Source organism: Accipiter gentilis, chromosome 29 (assembly GCF_929443795.1).
Source record: "Accipiter gentilis chromosome 29, bAccGen1.1, whole genome shotgun sequence".
In the NCBI taxonomy this organism is placed as follows: Eukaryota; Metazoa; Chordata; class Aves; order Accipitriformes; family Accipitridae; genus Astur; species Astur gentilis.
Window position 1 is genome coordinate 11,164,818 of NC_064908.1, and position 25,802 is coordinate 11,190,619.

The 25,802-nt window shown below is 49.3% G+C and overlaps 1 protein-coding gene across 2 annotated transcripts in view; it reads left to right on the forward strand.

The window, feature by feature from the left end:
- The window catches only part of COL27A1 (collagen type XXVII alpha 1 chain), a 98,387-nt gene that overhangs the window by 37,009 nt on the left and 35,576 nt on the right, over positions 1 to 25,802 (forward strand). For both annotated transcript variants that reach the window (XM_049832983.1, XM_049832984.1), the window contains exons 3-10: positions 454 to 612; positions 1,162 to 1,357; positions 3,025 to 3,168; positions 4,980 to 5,021; positions 19,675 to 19,945; positions 20,030 to 20,439; positions 24,579 to 24,623; positions 25,461 to 25,580. In XM_049832983.1, the coding sequence (XP_049688940.1) occupies positions 454 to 612; positions 1,162 to 1,357; positions 3,025 to 3,168; positions 4,980 to 5,021; positions 19,675 to 19,945; positions 20,030 to 20,439; positions 24,579 to 24,623; positions 25,461 to 25,580 (1,387 nt within the window). The remainder of the gene's footprint in view (positions 1 to 453; positions 613 to 1,161; positions 1,358 to 3,024; positions 3,169 to 4,979; positions 5,022 to 19,674; positions 19,946 to 20,029; positions 20,440 to 24,578; positions 24,624 to 25,460; positions 25,581 to 25,802) is intronic.

The following is a 25,802-nucleotide window of genomic DNA, read 5'->3' on the forward strand; positions in this document are numbered from 1 at the left end:
CGTTGCTTGATACTAAAGCACTGGTCTGTGGAGGCATAGACCAAGCTGGACCTTTGCTGTACTTGATATGGGGCTGTAGCTTGCTGTGGACAAGAACACTGGACATGGTGAGAGAAGGCAGCATTGAAGAGCTGCTTGTAACAGGGTTACTATCCAATCTCAGCAGTGGGTAGAGCAGGAGTCCCATGGAAAATCATGCACAGCCACATAAGCATGTCCTGAGATTGCACCTGAGAGGGATGCATGAAAGTTATATGGGCATGGCTAATTTTGGCCTAGCTGCTTCTTTTTGAGTATCTGACCTTACAACCTGAATGATTGTTTGTTCTTGGTTTTCTATTATTTTTGTTCTCAGTTCATTTGTGCTGTGACTTGTTTTTTTTGTCCTAAGAGGGCAGTTCATGGTGATACAGCGGCTGCTGCAGGATGCCATGTGTTGCTTCTTTCTGCTAGGTTTGCAGATGAGCTGAGTGTGCTGATGAAGCTCAGGTACTCGCTGAAGGAGGACACCAGCCTAGTGACCATCCTCAGCCATCGGAGCCACGTCCTCTTCCAGATCAGGATTAACCCATACGCCTTGGTCTTTGTCACTGCAAGGAGGAGACACTATGAGTAAGTTCCAGCTCAGGTGCTTTTTTCTACCTTGTCATGCTTCCTTTTCTGCTCCCAAGGCCAGAGTTAGGGTTTTGAGCAGTGCTGCTCTGACCCCACCTCAGCTGAAACAAGGTTGTGTCCCCCCACCTGGGTGATGGTCCTTCAGACCTGGTAGCATGACTGCACAGGTAATCACTGTCTAACTCCTCTTTCAAAATGATGCAGATCTGGAAAATAAAGCAAAAAACGAAAAAGGTTCAAATACCTGGGGATAAATCAAGTGGGGACACGCACAAAATACCAGTAATTTCCCAAACACCTCAACTGGTTGTAGATGTGCCCAAATCCATTGGATAGAAAGAGCATTCCCATGCTGGGAGAGAAGTGATGGTGCTTACTTGTGACAATAAGGTAGACAATTTCTCTAGTACTGTCCTTTGCATCTGCACTAAGGATGGATATATGAGGGACCCTGGGAGCTGGTAAGGGTGAAGCCTGGTCCTGCATAAGGTGTGGGACCTAAGTTTCATGTTGTGCCTCTTCCCTTTCCCCCTCTGGGGCATGCAGGTTCCCAGTTTCCTTTCTCGGCGATGGGCACTGGCACCAAGTTGCTCTCAGCATCTCCTTGGAGAGGCTGGAGTTGCATGTGGACTGCCGGCTGGTGGACAGAGTGAGCTGGTCCAATTATTTTGGGATGGGAGTGAACACTGAGGGGCTGATCATCGTTGGAGGCCTGATCGAGTCCTTTGAGATCCCCTTTAAGGTGAGAGCTGGGCTGCATTTGAGGACATGATCTGCTCTGGTTGCATGAAGTGAGGTTGCAACTCCCTCTGAAGGAGTCCGTTGCCTTCTCTTCCTAAAACACACCATGTATTTTTACAGTTGGGGAGGGTGAGCTTTGCAAAGGCTTTGATTTGTGCCAAGTGCTTGCTGTTGGCTCAGGACAACACAAGTGCCAGCAGTCAGGTCAGCAGTAGACCTCTAGGTTACAGATGTACACTCATCCTCTCTTGTTGACCATGACTTGCACTGTGTACAGAAGTCATCTGTGCAGTCAGCATGCAAAGCATTTGGCCAGGGAGCTTGACCCATGCATGTGTTGAACATAAAGTCCCTGCTCTGAGGACTTTACAAGCAAAGGATTCCCAGTGGGTCAAAGTAGATGCCTTATTAAAACTCCTGATAAATTCAAAGGCTGTCAGGCTTTGTGTTGAAACATAACTGATGGTTAAACTCATACACAGAAACTGAGGGCATCAAACAGATCTAGCTCTTGCAGAAAAAGCCCAAGTGACATTTCTGAGAGCAGACCCTGGTTTGTGTCATCAACCTGAAGCTCTTCTCCATTTCTGTGATGTAGCTCTCTCCTTGTCCCTGGTGTATAGTGGGCTGCCCGGCTGCCCAGCTGCACCTCCAGCCTAGGGAGGAAGATTTCAGCTCATTTAGTGAAGAGATCAGCTGGCAGGTCAGACATGCTCCTCTGCATTTGCTGCTGCTGGGAGGTAGCAGAGGACCACTGGGTGGACAGAGCTGGCTCAGATGTTCCCTCTGGATAGTTGGGTCATGCAGAAAAGCTGCCCAAGCATCAGTGGTACTGTGTTGGTAACTAATTATTTCAGTCACCATGAGCTTAATGGAGAAAATGTGAAGGCAGCCTAGTAAGGCAGGGAAGCCCTTTTTGAATCAGTTTTGATTTTGACAACTGCAGAACCCTGGAGGTTGACATTTTGCATTATGCAGACAAACGGGCATCTCTGTATATCTACCTCTCTCCCTCCTCTGTCTGGTGGTCTGTGCTGGGAGTCCAGTATCATGCTTTATTCTCTTCTTCCAAGTCCTCTCCTGTACACAATATTTTCCGTTTGGTCTCTCTCCTCATGCACCCTTGTTTTCAGCAGGGTCTTTGCAGTACAAGAGCAGCTCCCTGCTGCCATGCAGCACCCAGTCAAGCAGTCCTTGCTGCCTCGCTTGAGAGCTGGAGGGCCTAGGTCTGCAGGGAGGTGATGTGGAGTTGCAAGCCTTTGCTGCCTGCAAGCATGCAGTTGTCAGCCTGTTGAGGGTTCCCTTTTGGTACTGCCCCTGCACTGGGGTACGGCTCAGGCTGGGCTGGGGAGGATGGTCTTCTGGAGGTGAATAGTAAGGGTCTGATCCTGCAGCATGCTTATCACCTCTGGAATCCACACTGTTATTTAACTCAAGAATAGCTTGCACCTTGCTGGCCCTTAGTCTTTGTTCCCAGGATCTTTGCATCCAGCTCTTGAAGATGTGGACTGAATGTTGATTGCCTAAACCATCCTGTAAAAAAGTCCCTGCATATTGAGATGCTAGATACACCCCACCCCCGCCCCGCTCCCTGCCTCCCAGACCTTTTCCTATCCTCTGGAGGAAGCATGTGGGTAAACTATGGTTTCTGTGTCTCCTCCCCCCCAGGGTGCTCTACAGCAACTGACCTTCATGATGGGAGACCCAGCAGCCGCCAGCGAGCACTGCCACAGCTACAACTCAACGTGCCTGCACTCCTTCAACCTCAGCCGCTTCAGTTCCTCACGGGAGCTTTCACCAGCCTGGCCAGAGGTGTGGCTGAGGGCAGCTGACAAACTTGGGCATTGCTGGCCCATGCTTTGCTTTGGCATAACATGATTCGGATGAAAGGACCAACCCAGGGCATTAATGCAGCCTGGAAGTACTTGGGTCTCCAGTTTGAGTTGAGATGCAAGGAGGCGATGGTGGCCAGCCCCTGGTGGGGTGGTGGTTCTTTCACCCTCCAAACCCTCCCTTCAGATCACAGATGGGTTTAGTGCAAAGGGAGAATGAGTTAAAGGGAGAGTTTCTGAGCCAAAGAAAGCCTGGGTGTGTGTATGACTGTATGTGCTCATATGTTTAAGACAGGAAAGTTTTGAGTAGCTTCTGAGTAATGCTGCAGCTGGAGCTTTGCTTTTGGGAGGGGGTGAAAGCTGTGCTTGGGAATTGTACATCACTTTGAAATCCTTGCTCGCCCCAGCAAGATCGCCGCATTGCACCCCTTGGTGCATTGTCCTTTCAAAGGTTGTCTCCTCTGTTTTGTCAGCATTGCTGGAAAATGGAAGTTTTGTGGATTTTGCCCTTATTACAGTGTTCAGCAATATTTCGTCTGCACCAAAAGGTCCAGATCACATAGTAAATCCCCAAAGACGTGAAGCAGCCAGGCTTTCCTTAGGAGCTGGAGTTGGCCCAGGGAGACACCTCATTTCTCTAGGCCGGGTATCTAGAAGGGCTTTGTAGCTGCCTGGAAAAAGCTTGCTGAAGAGGCAAGTGCCTAATGTCAGCATTTGGCACGAACATCCCATGTGTAATACCCTTTTCTGATGGTTTAGTGAGGAGCTGGGAGAGCTTTTGGGAGAGGGTAGTGTCAGGGGAGGGAACTGGGTGTGGGATGGGGCATCTGCCCTGTCTGGGTCCTGCCCAACGTTTCCTTCCTCCGGCACCCTGGTGCTGGCGTGCCCAGGCAGCAAGGACGGAGTGGTGACACCCAGCTGGTGCTGCTGCCCCTGCCTCTCCCTGCTCCTGGAGCAGCCCAGCGGTAATTTCTCCATTCCCCAGGATGGGCCGCATCAATTTCTGTATTGTTTTAAGAGGAGGATTTTAGGAAAAGCCCTCATGATGAGGAATTAACTAGGAGCTGGCTTTGCCAGGGAGTAAATGCAGAGAAGGCAGAGTATGTAATGCAAAGTGGGTCACGCTGTCTGTCTGCCTGCTCTAAGGGAGATTGGTGTGTCTGAGTTCCCAGCAAGTGTAACCCATGGTCATCCCCAAAATGATAACTGGCATGTCTCATTCTGACAGCTCTTAGGTACTGGCTGTAGCTCTGAAATAAGTTGGACTTGCTCCCTAGAGCTAAGAACAAAAAATCTCTGACTTAAAAGCTATAGGATGTGTCCTCTGAGACTGCAAGGTGACGGGTTCCTCTTAACCTGCTCTTAATATCTGTATTATCCTGTGCTCTGTAGGCCTGGAGCACTCACCTGAATGGCTCCAGTAGCTTACCCAGCAGGGAGGAGGTTTTATTTTAAGCATCGGTAAGTTGACTGCAATTTGGAACCCATGGGATAATTCTGCCCCACATCACACCTGTTTCCATCCCTTACTGGCCTTCCTCAGGACCAGTTAGCTTCAAAACAAGAGAAACTGCAAAAACCACCCCAAACTTGAGAGGTTTAATTAAAAGTTATTCCCTCACATTGCTATGAATGACTGGTTCCCAGTATGTATTCATTCCCTGGATGCTCCCGGTGCAGTGGGGGAGGCAGTGCACTTTTCAATCCTGGAGCCAACAGTAAGCACAGGCTTAAGCCAGTGCAGGTCCTTGGGCAGTGATATTTTTCCTCTTTCTCTCTCCAACTGTCTAGGTGCCAGAAGAAACCAATGAAATCCAGGACTCCTCTGCTCAGGTATGACTCTCCTGCATTGCTGCGGGAGGTACATGCAGGGAACTCCCCTCCCCCTGTCCCTCTGGTATGTCTCACCACCATAATGTCTCCTGGGGAAGGGAGTTGCTCTAATGAGCAATTGGGTAAAAAGCCAAAATACCCAGGCAAGGCTACTATTTATTATTTTCTTTATTGCAATACCTCTCTTTAATGGTTTGAATGTAACCTGACACGTCTCAGAGCTGGTGGAGGCCAAGGTGAGTTTAGATGACCTTCCTGAGCGTTTGCATTGAGCCCAAGAGGGGTGGCTTGGTGAAGGTGGTGATGAGATGGATCAGGCCACTGTATGCCCAGAGGTATTTGTGGACCTGCCTGCAAGCCTGGCTGCAGCTGGATTTTCTTGGAGGGAAGGAAACGGTGATGTTAGCAGGGTGGCAGGTCTCTGCACGGTACAGGAAAAAGGAGGAGGCTGGATGATTGCTGCTTCTGCCCACGCGTGGGACGTGATGCCTGCCTGCGGAGGACTTGCTGCCGCTGCTTGCCATCATTGAGGAGGTGTGGGAAGGGCTGAAGCTCTGCGGTGGGAGGAGGCGGCTGCGATTCTGGGGGTTACAAAGCATCGTGCTTCCTTGGCATGGCTCCCCGGGGAGTCTGGCAGTGGGAGAGGGGTGGCTGCTCCCAAGTCCCACGGGTGCTCATGGTGCTGGGGCTGCCTCTTCCTTGTCAGAGCTGCTCTCACCCAGCAGGAGCTCGGAGCGTGTCTCCGGCTCCTCCGCATGCATCAGAGGGGACGAGTGACTGGTCTGAGCAAGGCAGGCTGCAAGTCCTTTGTGTTTCTGCTTTATTTGGGATTTCTAGCCAAGGTTTGTTGTTAAAGTTCATGCAGACGGACATCCTGAGGGGGAAACCTGCCAGCAAATGTAAATTGAGATTTTTTTGCGTGTGTGACTGAGCAGTAGACTCCTTTCTGTATTCCCCTCACCCTCCCAGGCATTGCTGTTAACCATTTGGGGATAGTCTCTGTTCTCATGCCTGGCTTAAACTGTCTGGCTACACCTTGCTAACGCCTTCATGAAAACTATGCTTCATGTATGGCCAAGTGGCCTTTTGCAGCTGGGTTCAGACCATCTGCTCTGGGGTTTGATCATGACACGAATGTTGCAGCAGCAGGCAGGCTTACAGGTGAGCATACTGCTGGTTTTCTGATGAGGGTGCTTAGGGGATGGGTTTGTAATGAACCGAGGTGGCAAAAATCACTCTTCCTGAGCATGTCTGAAAGGTGATCTCTACCTCCCTACAACTAGTCCTCAAGTCCTGATGGATCCTGTTTAGGATGTGCTCCCCCATCTGATGCTCATTTGCCAGCCAGCTTCGCTGGCAGCGGTTCTCCCAGTGACTGCTGTGAATTGGTGAGATGATGCCATAATAAGAAAAGTGGTGAAATTCATAGGTCTACAGGGGAAGACTAACTATATTCTGGATTTGGGACAAGTTTATTTTTCAAGCACTTAATCAGGACCAGAGATGCCTCAGGATCCTTGACGTTTGGATTTATTAAAAGAAAAAAATGCACTACTAATGTGTTACAGTTTGAAAATAATGAAGACCAGATCAGTTCTGCTGCAGGGACGATCCAAAGCTATACTTTGTAGTTACACTTTCTGTGCCTTTGTTCACTTAGAAGTACATTAGTATAGAAGTATATTAGTATATTGGTGAATTCCTTAATTGCTAATTAGAGCTAAATAATTATGGAGGGCTAGGGTGACAGTGAAGGAAGATGTAAGTGGATGAAGGCAATAGATGAGTTGTTTGTTACCGGCAGCCTAAATTGTACCTGAATTGCAGTCTGCTCCTTTTGCGTTTTGTGGGGTTTTTTTGAGGGGTAGATTGTAATTTATGAGTAATCTTTGAGACGTGGATGTTATTGAGCCACTTCTATCTTTTGTCTTGTCTTTGTCTGCCTGTATTGTACGTGAGCAGGAGGGCTGAGCTGATTACTAAACCACATGGCTTTTTATAAAGCAATTTAATCCAGGATCCTAAAGCCATTCAACCAAAAGTCAGATAAAGCTTAAATTCCACTGATGTCCCAAGAGACAAAATTTCACAGGTTTAATTATCTGGACAGTTCAAACTACTTCTGACATTTCTTCTTGATTCAAAAAATGCTGTGAAAGCTCTATGCAAATGCTCAGTTTGTTCACAGCATGTCTCTTCTTTCATGCTCAGGTTTGTTATTGAACAAAATTGGTGTTGCAATCACTTGTTCGGTCTCATTCTATTCTAAAACTGCTGGTAGCTCCTTAAATAGTAACAGCTCACTAGTAGTCCAACCTGGTCACTGTGCATACAAATATAGCATTTCAGCAGTGGGGACTGCTGCTTCCTCCTCCTTGCCATTCTTTTTGGTCTTCATAACTACAAAACCCAAGGTAGGTCTCTTGTTAACATCTGAGCACTTCTGCAAGGATTTAAAATTTTCAGCCTGGACTCTGCTATTAGAGCTTGGAGAGAGCCTTATTTTGCAGCATGGCATCTTTCCAGTTAGCGGGTGGCCTGAATCCATGGTGATGGGCTGGGTGGGAAGCCTGAGTAGACTTCAGGCTGTCCTTCAGCCTGAAATGGAAATTGTGGGGTGAGGCTGGTATTACTGTTCAAGCTTTATGGTGTGTGTAAACCAGCAGCCAGGGAGCTCCTTGCAAGTAATTTTTCAGAAACACTTCCAGGGAGCAGGAGGCCAAATGAACCAGAAGCGTGTGCTGGGCAAATGCTCATCTCTGCTCCTGATTTTGTATCTGCTTAAGCAGGAGGAGATGGTCCTCTGTGGCACGATTCGTGAGTGCGTACTTCTCCTGGGTCAGGTGATGCTTGGTGGCAGCAGAGAACATGGAGCAAAATGAGCTTGGACATTACTATGACCTAGATGGAAAAAAAAATTGTGAGGTTTTGTTTTTTATTACTAAGTCTGAGTTTTAACTAAAAATTCTTTTTTGTTGTTGTTGAGGAATTTAAATATGCAATATACAGAGTAAAAGAGCTTACTTTACAGGACTTTCTTGCTAGTTTTTGATCATACCAAGAAACATTCCAGTTGAATAAAGCAAATCACAATGTGGTGTTCTCGATGATTAAGAGAATTCATATGCAAAGAAGAGGAGAAAAGCTTGGGGGTTTTATGGCTTTACTTAAAATTTAGGAGGAAGGTCCATCTTAAAGATAATTTTTGAAAACAGTAAATGGAGATTTAGCTGCTAATTTCTTGTTAGCACCTTTGAATGCTTAATGTTGAAGTACTACCAGAGCATCCTTTCTTTAAAATCAGAGCAGTCTGAAGCCTGTGTAAATCAGATGTACATACTCTGGATGTTGGTCTTTAAAATACCTTTCACAGAAGGCTTGTGCTTGGTCCATCCTGCTTAATGAAGACAAGCCCTCATGGGGAAAGGGTCACTCCACCCCACTGCTCCCCTTGACCTTTTGGGCTGCTGACTTCTTGGATCTCCTGGGCTAATACCAAATACCCCTGTGGGTTTGTAGTGAAGGCTGGTGGGGGGAGTATGACCTGCTTGAGCCCAGCACCATCTCCACTGCTGTCGGGTGTTATCTTGAGATGGTTGTTCTTATTTCTGTTAGCTTTAATATCTCAGCCATCTGAGACCTCTGAAACCAGTTTCTCAGGTAGCATAAGGTGTCTATGGATAATTTATTGCACCTCAAATCCATTGTGTGATAAATGTAATGAAAGGAGTATGTTAATCTGAACTGCAGTGGTTTTTAACCACCCCCCCGTGTCAAAGAAATAAAGTGCTATACCACCAAACCAAGCCATGAGGCATCCTCTAGTGAGAATTAGAGCTACTCTTCAACGCTTTGTGATCTGACCTTCTGCCTAGGTTCAGTTTTTGTGCCCTTGCTGACTTTTATGGCTTGCCGTATGCCAGAAGTATTGCAGCAAGAGCTTGGCTCGATCGGCAGCTTCTCTGCTCCTGCTCAAGCAACTTCACGGGGCATTGCGCTTCCCACCAGTGTCTCGTGTCCTGTTGCAGGTTGACGGCTGTGTGCTTGGGGCGGCCACATCTCCTGCGTGCAATGCCAGCAAGGCTGCTCTCTGCCCGAGGGTCTGTTAGAAATGGGGTTTGCTTTGCTTTTGCTTTGGAAAAGGCTGTTGGAGGAGAGGCACTTGTGCTGTTTGAGAGAGTGGCAGGGAGCACAGGGAGTCCTTCAGAGTCTTTCCAGTCTCAATGTGGCCCCTGGATGTGGAGCTTGCAGGGGTGTTCAGCCTTTTGGGTTGTTTCAGTTTGAGTGCCTGGGTAGGATACTAGGGAGCCCTGAACACCCCCCTGTGAAAACAGGGCATTGCTGAGGCATCTCACATGGACCTCTAAAAAGAAATTATTTAGGCTTAGAACGTATTCACTTCTGAAATCAAGCCCCCGGGTGCCATATATGAAACTTGGGAGTAAAAATTTCTGCCCCTGGTTACACAAAGCAGTGATGTGGGGATCACTGGCCTGAGCTATTCCTGTTTCGATCGAGCAAATGTCTCCTGCACACAAGCTCCTGCACTTCTGGCCCAAAACAACTGAGGGAGGAGAGAGCGATGCCCCAGCTGAGGGCTGCAGCCCTGTGCACCTCTGAGGAAACACGGGCTGGTGCAGAGCACCAGAAGGGGTTTCTTTTCCCCACATTCCTGCTGTGGATGCTGCAGATCAAAGGTATAATTATGTCTGACCTATCTACTGCTGAACACAGCCCATAGGTTTTCCTGGCAGTTATTCCTCCTTTAAATCAGTGCAGCTTGCTTAGCAAGGAGTCCAGCCTTGGTTTTCAACTTTCCCATGACTGACCCTCTTCAAGGGGCTTGATGCTAGAATGTACTGGAAAAAAACAGTTTAGAATTTTCTTTCTCTGATCTTGAGCTTGTAAATAATATTGTACTTTGGTCTGTTGGATAAAAGAGGCTTCTATTAACAAACATGCGTTTCCCGAGAGAAGACACTAAGCTTTGAAATACATTTTACCTAGCCTGATCTAGCTGAAAACTAGGGCAGCATGTTACGCTAGTTGTCTGGGCTCCTGTAGACAGATGTGCTCCAAGCTGGGTCTTAACCTGTTTGCCATTTAGGAAGTCGGTTGAGTTTTTGGATCATGGCATCAAGCTGTACTAACTGAAAAGCCCTACAGAAGTCTAGCATCAGTACATCAACACTGTTATCTTTGTCAACAAAACACTCTTCATCTCCTCAGGCAAGATACCAAGTTAGTTACATGGCAACTCTTTTCAAAACCATGGCATTAATTACATTATCTGTGGTTTCTTTATTAATGAGCCCCGTATCAGTTGCTCTCTTATTTTGCTTGGGCTTGGCTTGAGGGAAGAGGTCTGTAATTACTCAAGGCCTCCTGTTTTCTTTTTTGTTTTTCTTTTTTTTCATACTGGCACAACATAAAGCCTTTTCCCAGTCCCTTGGAGCTTCCCCAGCTTTCTGAGCCAAACTGAAAAATCAGTGCTTGTGTTTGGGAGAGCCTGATATTTTAATGCTTTTTAGTTTGAATTATCAGGACGGGATTGAGAAACCCCTCCTCCTTGTCACTTCTGGAATGGAAAGTATTTCATTGTCATCTGGTTATGTCATCTGGCTTTTCCAAAACGTGGACAGAAATGCGGCTTCTCCAGCTCTGTCTTCCCACGCTGCTGCTGGCGGTTCAGCTGCTTCCACGTGGCGGGGGGCCACAATGGGGATCCTGTGTTGCAATGAGGGATGGCTGGGTCAGAGATTTCTCCTATCTTTATTTTGCTTGTCTGAGTTGATTTTCTACAAATCATAGACTCTGCATTGCTTATCACGTGCCAATTCATTTTTTCTTCTCTTTTATCATCCTTAATAGCTGCTTTCAATTTGTGCTCATTCCCCTCTTCCCATATCTAATTTCTGGGGGTTTTAAACCTGCATGCCTTCCTCCTCAACTCTCGTGCTTTTGGACTACTCCTGAGCTGTTTAAAGCAGTTCCCAATTTGTCTTTCTCAGCTGGTTCTTCTCGAAATTTGGCCTATTTAAAGGAGCAAGCATGTATGCTATTGATTTTGGCTTTTTGTTCTGTTTACACAGAACCAATATAATTCAGTCATGATTACTTGTGCCTAAGAGACCAGTAACTCTTAGCTTAGAGACCCATTTCCCCTGAGCTCACCAGATGAGAGTTTCCAGTATAGACCTTTCCCATGCTGGACGTTGAAGTTGAATTAAAAAATGCTTGTCTGCAATGTGTAGGAATTCAACACTGTGTTAGTGCAGGCTGCCAGGGCTGGACCACAGCTTCCCTCTGGGAGTCGGCATCCCCTGGCTGGTGTGTGTCCTATGGATTTGGTCTACACTGACTTCACCTATTGAATACCTGAACGCTTCAGCTCCTGCCCCTGCAGTGCCTCACAGCTTGTGATTAATAAGATCTGGGCATCTGGTAACATAACATTTAAACCTGGTATTTTAGGAAAGTGGGGACTGAACTCAGGCTGTAAACCCTGGCTTTCCACAGTTCTTTTCCTCACCTGATGCCTTCTGCTAGCTGTGCCCAGATGTCTTATCCACAGGTGACTTTCCTTTGAAGAACTGGCTTTTAAATCTTTGGTTTTGCAGAGTTGTTTTCACAAGGCAGGGTCTCCAGCATCTCCTTAAGCCAGGCCTCTCTTTGTCCTCTGCTGTCAAATGATTTCTGGCTATTGTTGCCTGTGGGCTTAATCATCTAGCTGCCACAATGCCCTGTGGAGCAGAGAGTTGCTGATATCTTTCATTAATTTTCCTCTTCAAGATGTACAGAATGAGGCACCAAGTTCTCTTACAAGTACCGTAGCTGAAACTTTTCAATACTGTGGTTTCATTTGTTGCAAAATGTGTTTTATAATTTTGATAAATTGGTTGGAGGGAAAAATACAAGGCGTGTTGGAAAGCTGAAGTACTTCCCCCCCTCCCCCCCCCCCCCCCCCGTGATATTTCAAGACTGTTTTTAATCAGAAAACCCCCCAAAAGCAACAAAAATGTAATATCAAAGCCACACTACTTTGCAATTTAATTTTTGGAAGAAATAACTAAATTCCTTATTTCAACTCAAAGAAATGGCTGTGGTTTTTATCCCCTCCAGGGACTGCTGCACAGAGGAAAAAAATATTCACCTTGCTCCCCTTGAGGGAGCTGCTGTCCTGTGGTGACAGTCAACCAGGTGGTTATGTACCTTTGATAACATTTGTCCCCCTCTTAAGAGCTTGTCTGGGGTGTATAAATGAGGACCAGAGCTGTTTGGGTTCTCTCCAAAGGGGTTCCTCAGACTTTGCAGGAGACCTTGGCAGCAGGGTTTCCTCTGCGGTGCTCAGCACCGGCCACACCAGCACAGCCGGGCAGGGAGGACCATGGTGGTTCTTGTGAGCACCTGCGTGGATGCAGGCTCCAAACCCTGAGCAAAACCTCCTTCCAGCTGAATGAAGCTGGGGTGGGGTGGAAGCCTGGCTTGTAGGATGGCAGGTGATGTCAGGGCAGGCTTGGTTGCATCAGAGACCCAATTTTATTGTACCTTCAGGCAAGCTTTTACAAGCACATGCCAGCATCTTTTGGGGGGGATGGTGTGAGGGTGTCTGCTACTGGTGGGGTGTGGTGGGGTGAAGGGACTGGTTCCCCGAGTGGAGCAATGCCTCTGCCAAATTATTTTAACAAATTTGATGAGACCCTTGCAGCCTCTTTGCCTGGGACTTCAAGATACATTTAGGCATCAGGTGGCTTCTCCTCTTTAGCAGTTTAACAGCAACATTTAAAACCAGACTCCCCTGTAACAGCCCATGGATTCTAAGAGCGTTCTTGCTACAGGCGTTCACACGGCAGCCCGTGGAAACGCGAGCCCAGTCTCCATGGCAGCAGCCAGCGCTGCAGATGAGAAAATGCCCTGGCACACTTGCCAGCACCTCCCCACTGGTGGCCCTGGAGACCAGGACAGGCCACTGCTCACCCCCGAGGTGCTCCTTGTGCGGTGAACACCTGGGTGCCATGCCTTGGTGCTCCTTTTAGAGGTGGACGCGTGGGGGCTGGCTCAACGCGTGACCTCTTCAGCATGTCAGCAGGGAACGTGAAATCAGCCAGCAAGGTTTTTCTCTTGCCATAGCAGCTTGTGCCTTGAACTTGTCCGTCCTTGTCCTTTGTGAAACTGGTGAATCCCTGCAGTGGGAAAGCCTTGAGCTGTTCCTGCCCTCTGCACTTTCCCCCAGCTCTCTGAGCCAGTGCACGCTTCTGATCTAGTGCCCAAATCCTCCCTTTTATGGCTCTGTTGGGCACTTTCATTTCCTTGACTTACTGATGATTATTAGCAAAGGCCTTGGCTACAAGTAAGCTCCAGGTGAGAGCGGGGCTGTCGTGAACCCAGTGGGTCTCCCGCAAGCCCAGGTCTTGGTGGGTGCCTGCTTGGGGGTTTAGGTTGGGAGATGGTGATGATGTCCGTGGCCTACAAGATGGAGCTTGGAAGCGAAAGGCCCCTAAATTCCCCCAAAACATGTCAGTGCCTTATTAAATGTGAAACGAGAAAATGCCTGTTGTGGAGTTTCCTGCGTCTTTGGGTGGCTCAGGTGCTGCGGAGATGGGAGCCAACAGGAGATCCTGGTAGCCAGGTCACAGCAGCCTGAGGCAAGGTTCAGCACTGCTTTTGTTTCATCTCAAATGAAATACTTTCATTTTCATGTTGAAAAGCCCTTTCTTAATGTTCTGCATTGCTGCAGGTCTGTTCATGAACAAAAAGTTTGGTTGCAAAATAATAAAGCCAATAAATTTTCTTTGGGGGTGGCTGAAGAGGTCCTCTGCCCCCCCCCCACCCCCCCCCCACCCCCAAATAGGATTAGAAATAGCAAAACCCAAAGCTAAGCAGGAATGAGTCAATTTTTAAAACTACTTTAACTGGAACTTACAGATAGGCCAAGTCCCTGCCCCCACCAGCTCTCATTTCTTGTTGGATTTACTATGTGCCAAACCCAAAATTGAATCATGCAGCTGGGATTGCAGAGGGTTTAATTACCATGTATGGCTGCACGGCTGCAGGAAGAGGCTTGTGGAGGAGCATCTAAAGCCTGGTCCTCACCTCCAAGCATCCTTTGTGCCAGGAGGAGCGTGAAGAGGTAAATGAACTCCCTCTGCTTCCCCCTGAGATGAATTTTCAGCACCTTTCATATTTCAGATGCTCTTTTCCAGAATCCCAGCTGCTGGAGTTGGAGGTTTACAAATAATGCTAAATATTTTTGCTGGGCAGATGTTGGTGTGTGGTATGGAGCAGCCACAAGTTTTGCTGTGGTTTGCTAAAAAATTATGCAGGCTGTGGACTGCATTGTTCAGGGAGGAAAGTGAGCTAGTGGCTGATAATTATAGTGCATTAATAGAAGTAATTGGCATCTGAGACTACCCAGAAACTCCTCCTGGCCAAGCCATGGGAGCCAGGTGCTGGGAAGGTGGATGGCAGTGGTATTCTTATGCCAAGCATGAGGCCTTCACTCATGCCAATCGTGAGCTTTGTGGGGAGAGCCAAGGGCACCTCAACTGTGCATCTGCAGAGTCTCTGCGTCTATCCCAGGCTCTGCGGTTCCCTTCCCAAGGTGGATGTGGGTCTCCTTGCTGGGGGCATGCAAGGAATCAGTCCCTCAGGGCTAGGCTGGGCTGAGGGGGGTGGACCAGCTGCCTGCAGGTCCCTTCAGTTCCCCTTTGGCTCCTATTGCATCCTCTGTGGGAAGGTGACCTTGCAGGGAATGTGGTTGCTTGTAGTTAATGGCTGAACCGGTTTTAAGATGTACAAATTATGGAGTCGGATTTTAGCCAAAACACTTTTTCTGCAGCTCTCTATTTGATTTCTTGCCCGAAAGTGCTTTGTGAAATAAACTGGGGGGGGGGGGGGGGGGGGGGACAGTTAATGGTATTAGTTTAAAAAAAAAATAAAAATAAAAAAAGAAAGTGCTGCTTTAGAGTCTGTGTGTTACAGCTCTTTACTGACTGCTATCAGCTCACAGTCGTCCTGCTTAAACAGAAACAGGACCACAAACGAAGTTAGTAATGCTAATGACAGGAGGGCTCTTAACCAGATTTGAAATCTGGCTTATATGCTACATTGAAGGAGCCTCTGAAGGGTTTTAACCTCATGTAATTGAATCCATTGATTCTGATGTATTTGGGAAGACTAATTTAATTCAGGGTCTCTGTATCAGCTGGGCGATGTGTGGCTATGTAGTGGTCAGCCTGGACGAATAGTGTCTGCTTTTAATACAAACTGTTATTAATCTCTTGGGGCTCCCTCTCCCTGGCAGTGGGTAGTGCTGTGCAGCAAGGAAAAAGGAAAAAAATGACTACACTGTGTGCAAAGGGGTTGCAAAATGGAGATAGAGGGAGAAAGCCTGTGGTAGCAAGGGCAGATTTCTGCCATCCTTAACTCTAGTTTCACAGCCCTGTTTTGCCTTGGACCCAAGTGCAAGGAGAGGGAAGGCATATGCCTGATAATGTGCGTGATGGGAAAGCACCAAAGGATCCTACCTTGTCCTCCTGAGAGGCTGTACTGCCACAGGGGACTGCAAATCTACCTTGCACTGGGTAAAGCTGATGCCTGGCAGCTCTGTCCTTGCCCTCCCCACATGCTACGTGGCTTCAATCTCTGTTGAGCAACCTTTTGGGGTTCAAAAAAATGCCCAAGGGGTTGATAAGCTGATGCCTCTGGTTTCCTTGGGATTTGAGTCTTCCCTCCATGAGAAAGGCTGTAGGGTTAGAGGAGAATGTGGCTGGCAGGGCTAAGCTGGTTTGCTTTCTAGGCTGTGTGGATGCTATTGCAGGGGAGGAATGCTCTTTCCTTGGTTATTTCCTAACATTCTTGAATGGCTTAACCTAAACCACAGGACCTTCTGCTGGAAAGGTGCTGTGTTCCGGATGGAGCTTGTGATTAGCTGATGCTGATCTAAGGGTAGCAGGGAAAGGGCTTGTCCTGCCCTGAGGTCCCGTTCCCAGCAGTCCCCCACTCAGCGCTGTGCTCTGTGAACCACAGGGGAGGTCAGCGCAGCTCCCTGATCTGCCTGAAAACTACTCTAGCGCGCACACACGCACACACAAATCAGTGCAATTCTAACGCGCTGCAGAGTGTGTCCACGTGGAGAGCTTTGCCCAGCTTGCAAGTGCTTCCTCGGACCAACCGCTGCCAGCAGCTTCCCAGGCTCCCGTGTCTCTGAGCAGAGGGCACGGGCTGGCCAGGACGCTTGGATGAGGGCAGGGACATGCCAGCTGGCCACACTTGAGAGCTTGCTGTGATGCTCCAAGTCCAGCCTGCCTGTGCTGCGGAGGAGCAGCCCTGGCTGCTTCCCTGCTCTCACGATTTGAAGCCTGATTTCCCTCCACCTCGAAGGCAGCAAAACCGCTGTGATTTAATTGGCAGCATGTTTTAATTTGTTCCAAACTCTGCAGGCTCATTCGTTGTACATTAGTGTTTCTCTCGATGAAAACAGCTTCGCTGCAGCCTGTCCCCTTCAGGTGCTTTGCTCTGATGACTTTGTGCAGTGCTTTTGCTGCTTACTTTCCTCAGTCTCCCCGAATTTTACCCAGACACTGCATGCTGTTTAGGAAACGCAGTCTTTATCTTCCTTTGCTCTTCAGGGCTGTGATGGTAACGAGCTCACCTAGAGATTGAACTGCGGGCTGGGTAATGCCCAAGGGAAAATCCGAGAGCATCTAATTGCTAAAGCCATCTAAAAGGAGCTGGCTGGAGATGAATTAGGGTTGTCTTTTCCTTTTCTAAATCACTTCTCCTTTCTCTCCTGAAGGGTAAACCTTCAGTTGCATCCAGTGGTTTTGCCAGTCTGTAAGGCAGGACCACGGGTCCTCATTAGAGGTGTCTGGGGAAATAGGGGCTGGCTGGTCCCCCCTGGTCTTTGCTTTTCCACTTGCCATCTTGGTTTCCTTTGCTTTTTGTCTTTTCTGCCTCATCCTGACCTTTCTCAATCCTTCCTCCTTGGTGTTCAGTTGCCACTTGCCGACTTGACATCTACTGTAGACACCATTCTTTTAAAATATGCTATCGATGCCATTTGGGGCATAAAAATCCTGGTGATAGAGGAATGCTGGCCCTTTGGCTTGGGACATGGCACTGGCCAGAGGAGCAGAGTAACACTGACTGACACACTGAGATCGCCATTGCCTCTCCCTTTGTGGGGGTCAAGTCTCTGTCTGCACGTGGGGTGAAAAATATCGGTTAAGGGCTGAGGAAGTCAGAATATTCCCGTTTTTTAAAAAAAAAAAACCTATACACAGAGACTGTCTTGGCTCAGAAAAATATTGTTTCTTTGTGTGAGTATTATGGTTTCAGGGGGAGTCAGGGGTGGTTGGCTCCAGGCCCCTCTCAGTTGCAGCTGCAGGGATTAGAGAGCAACGGGGGTCAGGTAACGTGAGACCTGGATGTGACCCAGGGTGGGTTCATCTGATATCTACCCGGAGTCTTAGATACATCCCTCGTGTATTTACCCACTGCAACATCAGAGGGACCAATGAAAATGGGTGCGTTGTGGGCCTAGCCATCCTCCTCCTGTGGGTGTGAGGGTGGACATGCTCTGTGGAGGTGGCCAGGGGTTGTGTCCGTGGCTGGTATCAGCAGTAGTTTTTGGCACTCCTAATTCTTTTAGGAGGATGCTTATTTGCCCTAGTTAGAACATCTTGTGGGGAAAGGGTCTGTTTGGGGTAGGTTTTGGAAAGGAAAAAAAGGTTGTCAAAATACTTCTTTTGATATTTAAAAAAAACCAAACTACATTTTTTTCTGATTTGAGATGGGGTTTAGCTTATAAAATCATGTGTGCATGAAAGTTTGAAACCAAAGTAAATTATAAAAAATTATACATAGCAAACAAAGACAGGACCCCCCCCAAAAAAAAAAGTTTTCACAGATAAGAGCAAAGCATTTCAGCTCTTTTTAAAAGATACTCTTCAAACTTGACGTTTGAAAATTGAAAAATGATAATTTTCACTTTTCCTCCCCACTTGGGATGGGAAGAGTTTGGAACTCTCCAATCTGGTGACGTGGCATCCAGCAGCATCCAGCAAAGACTTCAGCAGCTCCTGCTGCCTTTGGAGCTCCTCTACCTCCTAGGGCCATCCAGAAGTGGGGCTTGGCTGGAGACTGCTCCCCTGACCCACCAATACCATGGAGTCCTTACCTGTAGAATCACCAGTTCTGGCAGTGAAACTGTTGGGTTTTTTCTACTGGCTGTTCATGCAAATCCACCTTGGTGCTCCCAAGCACGCATGCATCTTCGGTCTGTGGCGCAGAGCAGAATCAGAGCCAAGTAATGGGTTCAATCAACAGAAGATAGGATGGGAAGGGTGATGGGAAGGATGCTCCATATCTCCTTGTACCTCTGTACTCCCCTTCTGCAGCCCCGCCAAGGCAAGCGTGGGCCTGCATCTCCCTCTAGTGACTTCTCGCAGACTATCTCTTCATCAGCTGCACAGCTCCAGCCCCAAGGAGCCACCAGCCAGGGCTGAGGTCCCACGCAGCTCTTCTCGGCGCCATGCGCCGGGTTGTCCATGCCCCGTGGAGCTGAGTGGGAGCACGGAGCAATCTCTGAGCAGGGGCTGGTGGGCATCCGGGGGCTGATGGAAATGCTGCCAGCTGTTCCAGGAGAGGTGAAGGTCCTTCACAGCCACCAACCAACCCAACCATGGGTCTGTGCACATGTGGCTCAGCGTTCAAGTCTGAGACACTTACACTGGTGCTGGATGTAAGACTGATGTGCGTTTTAAATGCAGGTAGCTCTCTAAAGTTTAACTCCCTTTTCACATTCAGTGCTTTTGTCTTGAGTGTAGATATTTCTATCAACATTTCGGTTTTCCTCCATCCATGGGTGATGCCTGGGCTCCTCTGGTGGTTGTAGGGCTGAAAGAGCCATTGAGACCTGCGCTGTCCTGCAGGGACCATTTAACATGGCAGCTGAAGACAGAGCGAATCTCTTGCAAGCCACTGCCTTAAATCAATTTGCCACAAGTGTCCAGGAGGCTCCACTTGGGCTTGTGTCTGCCTTCCCTTCCTGACCCTCGGCGGTTTGCCAGCAGTGCTGTTGCAGCTGCTTGATTAGGAAGATATGTGGTGGGGGCTGCGAGCTCCCCTCCGACCTGCCTGTACCGTTCCTCCCAGACCACCTGGAGCCTCAAAATACGCAGAAGCAACAAAATCAAAGGCCTATGGGGCAGGCTGATCCCCAGTGTAACTCTATACATTTGCTTTAATTGTTTTAGTAATGCTCTCAAGCTTGGATTTCTGTCATTAGGCTATGGGCCCTTCTCTCGATGCCCCTCCAACATAGAAAATTGCGGGGGGATTACTGAAGCGGGACTGTGAGAGAGAGGTTCATGTTAGAATGGCCCATGCCAACAGCTGGTTTCTGTTCCTTGTGGAGGGTGAGTTTTGTTTTGTAGGTGGATGAACTGACCTGCCTGTTGCTGATGAGCTGCCCTGGAGCTCAGGGGCTCCTGCCTGGAGCTCGCAAGCCGTGAGCTGCCTCGTCCCCACAGCAGCATTCATGCACGTGGGAAATTAAGAAGCACAAGTGTCTTGAGCAGGGAAGGGGGAAAAAAAGTGAAAACTTCAGCTTGCTTTTTTTTTTTTTTTTTTTTTCCTTCTTCCTTTTCAGGACTCCAGATTCACCAATTCAGATTTGACACTGGGGCCACCTTGGACGTGGGAGGATGCCCAGGAGACCCTCCACCTCCAGCCTGATGGGAGCGCCCTGACTTCACTCTCTGCTACTGAGATGCCATCGGCTGAGGAGGAGGAGGAGGAGGAGGGCAGCCTTTCTATTGAGGATGAAGGCTTTGAGCTGTTGAACTCCACCTATAATAAAATTACTGGCCCCGGCAGGCCAGGGCTCGGCAGGAGCAGCCCGTGGGTCGCTGGTAGCTCCGGTGAGTCCATAGATGTGGTTTCCCCCCTTTCTCCTACGCACCGTCGCAATGCCTGGGTACCTGATGGTGCTTTTATCCGCCCAGGACCCTCCATCAAAACACACAGAGCAGCCAAGAAGGAGCGTGCCTCCGACCCCCAGGAGGAGAACGTCACCACGGAGAAGCTGACGGGTGATGCGGGCACCCGGCGGCAGCTCTCGCCTGGCAAACCCAGCAATGCCATCACTGACCTGGACGCGCCTGCCACCTTCACCAAGGTCTCCCCGTTGGCACATCGGGCAGCTGCCCCCAAAGGAAATGTGCCCAAAGGTCCCCTGGGGACAGGGCCAGCGGCGAATGTCCCAGAGCATCCTCTGGTAGCAGCCAGCCCCACCGTCCCAGGGCTCGGGGACAGTGCTGCCCGCCCGGAGCACCCCGTCTCACCGGTGGCACACAGACAGCAGGGTCACATGAAGCCGGGACCACCGGGGCTGCCGGGACCACCGGGGCTGCCGGTGAGTGGCGGAGGTGATGGGATGGGTGGTGGTGCATCTTCCCCTCCGGAGTGGGTGGCGGGCGCAGGCTGTTGAGCTGCAGTTCCAGCAGCTCACTGGGGGAAACTGGGCAGGGAAACCTCCGTTCAGTAGCATGGGCCTGTGCACCAGCCTGGTCCTGCAAGGTGGTTTTTTGATGTTCCTGAAGAAACTTCGCTGGCAACTCTCCCCTGTTCTAGAGATGGTCTCAAGTCATGCAACCACATTGTCGGTTTTCATTTCACCCTGGTCCTGCCCAGAGGCAGGCTGAGGGGCTCAGAGTGAGGCCAAGCCATCTCCTCTAGCCCCTGCCCCACAGCAAACCCCAGGTATCAGCCTGTGGCCCCTGCTGGCATCCCTGTCCTTTGCTTCTCTACCACTGTGACACCTGAAAATTTGTGGTAGTTCGAAGCAGAGCATTGAATTTGTCTTGAAATAAGTTTTCATTATTTTTCAGATTATTGATCCATCGTAGCAGATAAAAAAAAGGGAAATAAAAAAACCTGGTAAACTCAGAATAGATAAATCTTTAGAGAAGTCATCAGTCTTCATTGGGAAGTAGCTGAAAAATGTTTTTACATGTTTTCCCATGTTTATTTCTTCTCCCCAAATGATTTCTCTAATTTGGTTAAATTTTCTTAACAGTTAAAATTAACTTGCATTTCATTTACCCAGTGCCACTGCCAGAAGCAGCCATGGGAATCTTCTCCTCCCCCCTGGGCAGACCCCCACGTGAAAGCTGTCTGGGATGCCCTGAGCTTGGGTCTGCCCTGGGGGTTCATCTGAACGCTGCAGAGCAGGTCTCCACGCACAGCTGTTTTTACAGTTGTGTTTGAGGGATCTGGTGCTAAATTCGTCATCGATGAGCCAGGCTTTGTAGGGTAACAGTTAAATTTAGGTCTGCTAGCTTCCCCCTCAAGCCATCTCCTTGCTGCTGCAGCTATTGCCTGCAAAAATAGAAGAAAATGGCAAAAGGAACAGATGCTGAAGGATGAAAAAATCCCGGGAGTGGAGGAGACGTCACGGCGTTTGACAGCCCTGCTGTCAGCCAGGAGGAGGGGAGGCAGCACGAGAAGGGGACCCAGCAAGGAGGGAATTGCTTTTCCCTCCTGTAGAAAGCATTGAGATGGTTTTTCTTCTTGGTCATGAGCATCCTGGGTGGAAACACGGGTACAAGCCGCTCCAACCCAGCTTAGGAGACCTGGGCACAAGGGTGTCTGAAGATGACATCTCTCATTGTTCTTAGAGGAAAGGTTTGGAAATAATGGAGTTTTAGCATTTACCTTTTCACCTGTAAGGTTTTTCTCCTCCTCTTTCACTGGCAGTGTCAATCAGAGAAATCAGTGGAGCACAGACTTCCAGCCCTGCCCCACCACATGATGGGTCCTCTCCCTTGGTGCAGGTTCACATACATCTGGTTCGTCACCCTCAGAGATTTTTCTGCTTTTGCAAAACCACTTTGAGTAGCTGTTCCAGTCAGGAGGTGTGGATGGATGTTTATTTATCATCCTGCCAAGTCCTGATCATGCTCTAATGTTGTTCAGGGCATTTATGGACTGCAGACCCTGCAGACCACATGCCCTCAGCTCCCATCCCAGTCATCCTCCACTATAAAGACATTGGAGATTGGTGGGAAAAAACCCAACACGTTACAAGAAGCGGAAAGTGTTTCTTTAAAAGCTGCTGATTTTTATGATCTTGCTAATCCTCCTTGCAGGGATTTCATTGTGTTGTCAGTATTCAAAAGCTGCTTGCCTTTCATAGACAGTGTTTCATGGGGGTCCCCAGCTGTCGGTACGTCCCCACAGGCTTTTCTTTTTTCTTTTTTGGTTTCTGTTACTCAAACTTAGCACTGGCTGTTTAGGAGCAGAGATGTGGTTCCTATTGGTAGGCTTAAATTGAATCCTGCTGGAGGCATCTGGTGTCAGGGATGGTGTGAACTTGGGCAACAGGCAAAAGCAAAGCCTTCTCCGTGCTTCCCTCGCAGGAGCCATCCGCTGTTTCACAGCACCCCGGGCCGCAGCCTTTGGGTCACGCTGCAGGAGGAGGGATGGTGCTGCAGAGAGCTGCTGTGTGCAGTTTGCAGGGCAAAACACCCGCTGCTTTCTGGATGAGATCTCTTGGATTGATTTTCATTTTTCTTTCCTGAAATGTTACAGCCCTTGGGTTCATTGTTCCTGATGTTCTGAATTGTTCTTTTTGGTTTGCACAAAATGTTATCAGCTTGGGAGCTGCACAGGGGAGAGAAATAGATGACATCAAATTTCAGAGGGTGCTGTTGTGACCGTGCCTTGGTCCTGTCCCTCCACCCTGCACGTGTTGGCTTTGCAATGCTGGTGTTTGTGCTGGGGGTGGCTGTGGCAAGAGCCGAGGAGCAGGAGGAGGCATGGCTCTTTGGCCATCTCAGAGAGGGTCCTGGTGCATTTAAGGGTCCTCGGTGGAGCACCGTGACCCACTGATGACCATGTTGGAGGAAGGGTTTGTTGGGCACCCCATCAGCTGCTGGTGTATCTCAGCTGCGGACCGAGGGCAGCGGGTGTCCACGCAGCAGCTAAGCTAGGGGCTGCGCCCAGAAGTGACTGGACCCCATAGATCTTTTGAGGGGGATCGGGGGGGAGGCAGGGCTTATTGAAGGATCTAATTGATATCTGCACCCAGGGCAGAGGGGATGAACCTGTCCCCAGGCACCTTGCAACAGGTACGTGGTGCTCGCAGTAAAATCCCAGTGACTCCAAACTGGGCACCTTCCAGCAGAAGTGGTCTCTCAGCAGCACACATACAGTGCCTCAAAGCAGGTGTGCTGGGTGGATAAATAGAGGGGCTGCCTGGCACTGGGAGGGGTCCACCCCCATTCTGGTGCGTGTTTTAATATTGGGTACAGCGGGCAGGAATTTTACCTCCTTCAGCAATGGTGGATTTGGCAGTGTTCTTAAGAGAGATCTTAAGGTCTTAAAGTCTTTTCCAACCTAAATGATTATATGGTTCTACACCCAAGGTTTGAAAATCAGACCAGAGTTGCCAGCATCACTGCCGCTGGGTGTGCCATTTGGCACAAACACGTGCTGTACACAAACCAGGCACGGGGGGCATAGCCCCCAGCCCCCAGGGAGGGGGAACTGAGCCGTGGAGCCCCATGGACTTCAGATCTAGGCACTTTAGGTGATCAAAGGCTCTTTGGTGAAGCATCCCTCAGTGCTAAAGCTGTTTCTGGACATACATCTTGGCCTTTTTATCCATCCCGTTGACACAAGGCAGTGAGGTCAGGGCTGGCTGCTACCCAAGTGGGACTGCCTTGGTGGTCACAGGGATGCAGCCATGTCTATGCCGGGGTTGTGTTAATTCACTGTGGATTCCCAGGCTTGCTACTGGGCTCAGACAAGGCTTTTTGCAAGCTCAGAACTAAAACGGCAGCTGTAATTGAAGCCATCAGAGCTGCAGCTCTGCAGCAGACATGCAGGTAGACGCTCTGCTGCAGCCTGGCATGTTATCAGTCTCTGCTGAGATCTTCCAAGTAGATTTCTTTCATCGAGAAAAGCCAGGATCTCCCATCTGACTTTGTTTCTGTCTAGACAGATGCTTTGGTAAGCCCTGAAGTGAGGTCGCTGCTTGGCCAAAATGCGTACTTTTGATTAGAGATCAGCTAGATTGGTTCTCACACAAGTTAGAAGCCACAGATGTTTGCATCCTCATCCAAACTACTGTTTGAGTGTGTGGCCATGATCCAGCTTTATAGGAGTTTTTCCTAACACACTGCCTTTCCTCACCAGGTGTCAGGAAATGTGCTTCTGCTCCCCAGCCATATGGTCTGGGGCGTTTCTGTGATGGATGCTGCAGGATTATGCTGCTCAGCTGGCCGAGCAGAGCAGCTTTCTGATGCCAGGGCAGGAGAGTGGGAAGGGAGAAACATAAAATAGGGTGCACTTTCCACCCCACCCATCTTTGGGGTGTTTCTTTGGGACTTGGTGCTGCTAGCTGGCTCTGAATAAGCCATTTCGGTTCTTGCTTCCCTGGGGCAGGGATGGCCCTGACCATGGCACTGGTCACCCAGCCACCATGGGATCTCCCCTGATTGCGGGGGGTCCTCCTTCGGGGTGACATAGCTCTCCTCCTTTGCCTTTCAGGGCTGTCCTGGGAGACGTGGACTGGTAGGACCCAAAGGAGACAAAGTGAGTATGCAGGAAAACATGGGAAGGTACGGGATGAGATGTAGGGTCCGGGGCAAATACTACAGATGGTTTGAGTTGGTTTTGGTGGTTTTCATCAAGAGGGCAGTGTGAGCTTCTGAAGCTGTGGTCTGGTGGCCCTTTATGTGTGTCTGGAAGAGGAAAGAACTACTTTTGCTGGGTTTTTTTAAGCCCAGGCTCAGGACTGAGCTGACTGGACAAGCTGGGAGATGAAGCAGTTTTAGCTCAGGTCACCTGGAGGAGGGATGCTGGTGTGTCCCAAAGTCCAGCCCCATACAATATCCACCAGCTCATCTCTGAGGGACATCTGTTCTCCAGCACTGCATTGGTCAGACCCACAGCTGCCCTTTCTGCTCCAGGTACCCGGCACACAGAGCCTGCATGGCACAGCTCAGTCTCCTGCTGCACACAGCATTGCCTAGTGCCCTGACAGATGCTTGGAGACACTCTGGATTAAGGGTGGTGCCTCAGTTTCCCCATCAGTAAAACAGCGAGTGTGCTCCTAACCACCTTTGCACAGCAGTTTCCATATTTCCCAAGCTGTAGAGGGGCAAACTCATTCCCCCACAAGTCTGCGTGCATTAGCTTTAGTATCTGTGACATTTAGATGGGTCTGGGCACAGGAATGTGTATATGAAGCTCAGTTGTTTTGCTTTCCCTGTTGTCAGGGTTATTTAGATCTTAAGAGCTGGTTTGAACCCAGGAATGTGCCTACACCCAGACTCCACTCAGAAGTTGACGTGAACCAGAGCCTGTGTCCAGCCTGTGTTGACTGTTAAACCCCTGGCTGGTTTTAAGGAGCTGCCCTTGTCTTCCTAGGGATACCCTGGAGCCATGGGGCGGACAGGCCCCCCAGGCGACCCAGGCCCTGTGGGCATCCCTGGTGTCCCCACCATCGTTCTCTGGAGGAACTCCAGGGAGGACTGGCAGACGTTCACAGTGAGTTACAGCCGCAGCGGGGAAATGCTCGGGGAGCTCCACTTACACCTCCCCATCGGCTCCCGTGCAGGCACCTCTCTGCTCTGCTGGGATGAGAGCTGGGAAGGCGGGTTTGAAATTCCTAATTTGTTGGGTGGGAGGACAGAGGCAGGGTAGGCAGGTGGTGGCAGAGGGAGGATGCCAAGGAGAATGGTGCATGTTGCTGGAGGTGACTCTGTGGGT